Source organism: Psittacula echo (genome assembly GCF_963264785.1).
Source record: "Psittacula echo genome assembly, chromosome: 7".
Classification (NCBI taxonomy): Eukaryota; Metazoa; Chordata; class Aves; order Psittaciformes; family Psittacidae; genus Psittacula; species Psittacula echo.
The window spans coordinates 58,500,612-58,506,454 of NC_137740.1; the positions used below are offsets into that span (position 1 = coordinate 58,500,612).

Genomic DNA, 5,843 nt, shown 5'->3' on the forward strand with positions numbered 1-5,843 from the left:
GGCACCCTGCCACCAGTATCTTTTATATTTGCCTAATTCCACCCGGTCTCTAAGCTTTTCCTCCTCCTTCACTGAAGGTGGGACTCTAAGCTGCTACCAAGGACAGATGCTAACCACACCGACCCCTTTCAGGGGTCTTTGCTATCACTAGAACACTTAAAACTGTGCATGCAGACCCAAGCTTCTCATGGAGTTAACCATCATGATTTAAGATGCACAAGGGCTTTTTCTGAAGAAGAAAAAGGCAGTGATATCAGGGCCACTTATAAGGGCCAAGAAACAGGGTTATAAAATAACTGCTGTGTATCCACCAAAGAGCTTTGCTACTAAAGACCGACCCCCTTCCCCCGCCCCTCCCCCAACCTCATAAAAACAACCCCTAAAGTTACAAAACGCCACACACGCACACGGATGAAATGTTAACGCGTATTAGCCTGTCAGGGCCTGACAGTGTAAGAGTGCCGCTGATGCAGTCCCGAAGTGCAGCGATGCGCGCCGGCAGTCCCCCGCGCTGCTCCGAGTGCCACAGGGCAGCACGGTGCCTGGCTGCTCTCCCCGCTAGGTAGGTCTGCGCCGATTCCTGGTGCCCCTCCGTTACCAAGGTCTCCACATGGATTTGGGTAAGCTAGGCGAAGGCAGGCCACGCGTCTGGGAAGCATCCAGTCCATCAGTGGAGGTCTGGCCCGGCTCGGCTTCCGCCTCGTCCGAGTCGGAGCAGGTCTCTTCGCTGGGAGAGGGCGAGGGCGCCAAGGCAGGGAGGGCCGGGGCCAGGGCCTCGCTGCCGAGCCAGGGGCTGAGCACGGTGGGATCTGCCCCAAGGTCCGTGACCGAGTCCGGGCAGCCGCCGTCGCTGAGAGGCATGGACTCCAGCAGGTGGTTCAGCAGCTCGGCCGCCGTGGTGGCATCGATGCCGGGGCAGCTGGACACGAAGGTGTGCACCTCATGCATGCACTGGATGTACCCGGCAGCGAACCGCTCGTTGGCTTCACGGTGCAGCCGCCCGCCCTCTGCGCGCAGCGGGAGACAGAGAAGGGAGCAGTGTGAGGCCGGGGCCGGGCCGCGCCGGGCCCCACCGCCACCCCGCCGGCACTCACCGAGCGAGCGGCGCTCCAGCACGGCCTGCACCCGCCGCACCGTCAGCTCCAGCACCTCCGCGTTCTCCAGCTTCGTCTGAAACTGCGCCGGGGCGCCGCGGCCGTCAGCACGGCCCCGCCGCCCCGCACTGGCCCGGCCCGCCCCGCCGCCCCGCCTCACCTCGCTGTCGGCCAGCAGCGACCGCAGCTCCTGCAGGCTCTCGTTGATCCGCGCCCGGCGCTTCTTCTCCACCAGCGGCTTCCTTGTCTGCGGGGACAACAGCGCCGTCAGCCCGCCCGCCCTCCAGCCCCCACCGCCCGCCCGGCGCCGCCGCTCACCTTCCTATCGGCCCTGTCCTGAGGCGGGCGGCCCTTGCCGTGCCGGAACGAGGGCGCCATGGCGCGGACCGGCGGACCCGCGATGCTCTGCCCCGCTGCGCTCCCCGCCCCACCGCGCCGCCTTACTTATACCCTACGTGCTGTTGCTCAGAGCGCCCATTGGCCGAGCCGCGCTGCCGCTGCCGCAGCGTGGGCCGAACGGGCCAATGGCAGCAGGCCGCTTTGTCTTCTCCGGGCTAGGGGCTGCCGTGCGCGCTGCCCGCCGGCCCCGCCGGCACTATGGAGTCGGGCCCGGGTGCGGTTCGGCCCCCGAAGGCATTGGGGAGGGGACGTTACTCCTCTAACGGGGCAGGTTTCTCAAAGCACTGGGGCATGGCAGCGCCTTCCCTTCTCCCGCAACACCCCAGCTCTCCGCCATTGACGGGCTCAGAGCGGGGGGGAGGCGTGAGCATGCTTCTGTCCGTCCATCAGCCGCGGCCGCCGGTACCCCTCGCTGCCGGCAGCGGTTATGGCTGCAGGCGGGGATGGCCGGGTGTCAGCAACAGCTTAGGGCTGAGAGAGACCGGATTGAGCCCTGAGCTGATGGTGGGTCCGGTCTTGCCCTGTCCCCATCCCAGTGGATGGGAGGCTTCACAAGTGGCGGGGTGCGGTTTGGGCGCTCATTTCAGGCCCTACGGCAGGGCCGTGCAGCACCCTGGCTGAGCGATCGGTGCCGCCCCACGTCGGCTCGCAGCCCCCCGCCTCCCGTGCGGCTGAAAGCGGCGTGCAGGCAGCTTTGTGCGGGTAACTTGATGCTGATGGCAGTTGGCAGCTGCGGTTCCCCAGCAGGCTGAGGCACATAAAAGCGTTAGGGCTCATCCCCGAGGAGAGCGACAGGTGTTGGCTCCCGCTCCTTTGTTTCCCTCCCTTTATTCTCCTCGCTAATGCAGGTCATATTTTTACCGCCCGAGGAAACGGGAGACGAGTCCCCCCCGCTTCAATCGGCATCGCCGGCTCGGGTCTGCGCGCTGTGCTCCGCTGTACGTGTCCGGCATAGCTCCCCTCTCGCTTCAGCTCTAATGCTCCGTTCCAAAGCACAGGAACTCCCCTGGGTTTTGTGGTGCTGAGGTTTTCCTTGCAGGGGGGTCTGGGTGCACCCGCAGCGGTGCAGGGAGCCCGGGATCCTCATCCCTATTGCTTTATTGGTCCATGTGTGTCGGTCGGTGTCTGACTCGTACCGCGTGGTCCAGCGGGTAATGGCATGTGTGCTGGGACAGGTCGGGGTGACTCTTTAGTCCCGCTATAACTTAATGCTGCTTTTTCTCTGCTACAGAGACAGGCTGAGAGAGCTCCAGAGTTCAGCCTGCGCTTAGTTAGAGCTGCTTAGAGCAGCTCCATTGTCTAAAGGGGCTATAAGAAACCTGAAGAGAGGCTTTGGGCAAGGGCCTGTAGTGACAGGAGAAGGGGGAATGGCTTTAACCTGACAGAGGGGAGATTGAGATGAGACATTAGGAAGAAATTCTTCCCTGTGAGGGTGCTGAGGCGCTGGCACAGGGTGCCCAGAGAAGCTGTGGCTGCCCCATCCCTGGCAGTGTTCAAGGCCAGGTTGGACACAGGGGCTTGGAGCAACCTGCTCAAGTGGAAGGTGTCCCTGCCCATGGCAGGAGTTGGAACTGGATGAGCTTTAAGGTCCTCTAAAGCATTCTATAGTAAAGCCAGCACATGGGATATCTTGGCTGGAGACCTCAGCTCAGGCTGCTCTGCTTCTTGGATTACCATGTATGGGAGACTTTATTTTCAGAAAGGTGCTTCTGTTATGTTTCTTCCTTTTATTTTAAACAACAATTCTTGGATTTTGGCAGAGAGTTTGCTCTGTAGATGATGTTTCCTTGCACCAGGCAGGAGCAGAATGGGATGTACCTGAGGCTGGATGACTAAATCTGCCCTTCTGCTTCTGATGCAGCCAGCACTCAGTGTAATGCAATGTGGAAACTGGCTTTTCCTTTTCATTAATACTATTAACACCCACTAAGCAGAAATGCTGTTTAAGCCAAGCCAGGTGCATAACAGTTGTGTCTTTAAGCAAGTAGACACACCTGTGATTGCATTTTGTGTACAGTTTCTTCATAGTTAACCTAAATGGGAAGAAGGAAGATAATTGTATGGGTGCAAACGACAACGAAGTAATGGGTGTCACGATTCCGAAGGGGCCAGCTTTGTTCTGAACCAGAACCAGGCACGAAAGGTCAGCAGACACGTACAAACACAGGTATGTTTATAAAGTGTCAGTTACACACTGAATGTGTGTGACCACATAGTAACAGGTGAACTCCAAGAAGTGGGAGCTTGCTCGCTGCAGAGAAACCTTACCCTTTCCTAGCATGTGTAGTCAGGGTTGCTCAAACAGTGGGTTTCACACTGGTGTGAACTGCTGATTTACAGCAGAAACATTGCACCGCTGTGGCTGCAGATGCAGTCCCCAAACCTGTCAGGTCTCTTTACTGCAGTTGTGTGTGTTGGTTGTGTTTCAAGTCTAGCTTAGGTTGGAGCTGCTGCAGTGTTAACCTAGGAAAGAAGCTCCTGAATTCATCTCAGGCATGAGTCAGATGTGTCAGGACTCTGCAGCATCTCTTTCTGTATTTCCTTTGGAAAGCTCCAGGTAAAGTGTGTTGACAAATGCTGGAGCCATTTGTGCTGGGTATGAAAAATGGACGTGCCATAAGTATCAGGGCATTACAAGAGCTGCTGTTCTGGAGAAGGGAGTCAATGAGGGCTGTCTGCTCTAGCCCACAGGGATAATGTGACATTTTGGTGCTACTTTAAACAAGTTCCACCTCATCAGGTGAAGCAAGTGGTGGTAACCTCATGCATTTTAATGGAAATGTCAACTGTGACCTCGAAAAAGAAAACGTTCCTTAGATACCTTGTCTAAAACCTCCGTGCTTGTCCATGCATGGTGGTTCCTGAAGGAGATTTTGGCAACTCATTGACTTACCTGTATCATTCTTTCCAGTTTAACCCACCCCGCTGTCTGCTGATGGGGAGGTGTATGGGCACTGCTTTTTCCTCAGTGGAGGGCAGGAGTTTAACCCTTGCTAGAGCAGGGAGCTCTGTCCTGCCAGAGACTGGTGCTCCCCCACTAGGTTTAGATTGCAATTTAGCCAAGGAGCAGCTCAGTTTTAGCAGAGGTAATGGAACTGGTGCCTTGCTGCATTGGTGCTGCAAGTCCATGCATGGAGCAGTATAATGCAGCATATAATGACAGGGTTTAAATCTGTATTGATCATGTATGATCAGTAATGCAGCTGTAGTGACAGTGGCAAAGGCAACATCCTGCAGCCTCAACTGCTTGCATGTGCTTTGGAGGTCCAGGTAAGCGGCAAATCCTCATGAGATGGGAGAGTCTGCCAAGGAAAGCCTTACATGCTTCTGTTACAGCTACTGGGTGCATTTGAAAGGTCTCCAGCTACTAGAAGATCATCCCCAAAGACATAATATGACTCTGAGAAGCTTTAAGGACTCCACAGGCAAGTGTGCTGCCATCTACGTTCTTGGGCCTGAGTCAGTAGCAGTTAACAGAGTCTCTCCACGGATAGTACAATCAGAGCACGGGATAAAGACATGATGAGCATGGACAAGGTCCATTGGGGATGCTTGAGTAGTTTCTTTCATAAGCGATATAACATCTGTTGTCATTGGAGGCACAAGTTCCTGTCAGAGACACATCACCCTTATAAATATTAATGGTGCATAGTAATGGTGGTGGGTGTAAACTGTGGCGGATGTGAGGTTAATGGGTGAATCGCTCCATAGGCATCAGTTTGCCATCATACTTACTTCCACACTAACAAACACAAGCTGTTTAGGTGGCAGAGCCATGATCTATATTCCCCCTCTTGTCCTCTCCCTGGGGTCCCTTCACTGATGAAATGTGTACTGTAATTAGTCTCCTGCCTTGCCTCTGACAAACGTCATTCCCACTTGGAGAGCCGAGGTGGAGGGGAGCATGCCTGGAGCTGTGTCGTGGTTTAAGCCCAGGCCGTAAATCAGAACCACGCAGTCCACTTCCCCCCCACCTTTCTTCCCTCCACTCCTGGAGGGACGGGGAGGAGAATCAAAAGAATGCAACTCCCACGGGTTGAGATAAGAACAGTTTAATAACTAAGGTATAACACAAATCACTACTGCTACCACCAATAATAATAATGATAAAGGAAATAACAAGGAAGAGAATACAACCGCTCACCAACCGGTACCTTGCCCCCACCCCGCAGCATTCTCACCCTTCCGGGCAACTCTCAGTTCTACATCCTGGGCATGACGTGCTGTGGTATGGAATACCTCTTTAGCTTGTTTGGGTCAGGTGTCCTGTCCCTGCTTCCTCCCGGCTTCTCCTCCTCCCTGGCAGAGCATGAGACTCACAAAGTCCTTGGTCAGTTTAAACATCGGTGT

The 5,843-nt window shown here is 55.6% G+C and overlaps 1 protein-coding gene across 1 annotated transcript; it reads right to left on the reverse strand.

Moving 5' to 3' along the window:
- Positions 1 to 412: 412 nt before the first annotated feature.
- Positions 413 to 1,488, reverse strand: LOC308224196 (transcription cofactor HES-6-like). The gene is given in 5 exon segments (XM_080623925.1): positions 413 to 1,014; positions 1,017 to 1,064; positions 1,066 to 1,176; positions 1,255 to 1,341; positions 1,413 to 1,488. Coding segments are annotated over 5 exon segments (726 nt in total). The 5' UTR covers positions 1,473 to 1,488; the 3' UTR covers positions 413 to 594.
- Positions 1,489 to 5,843: the final 4,355 nt, after the last annotated feature.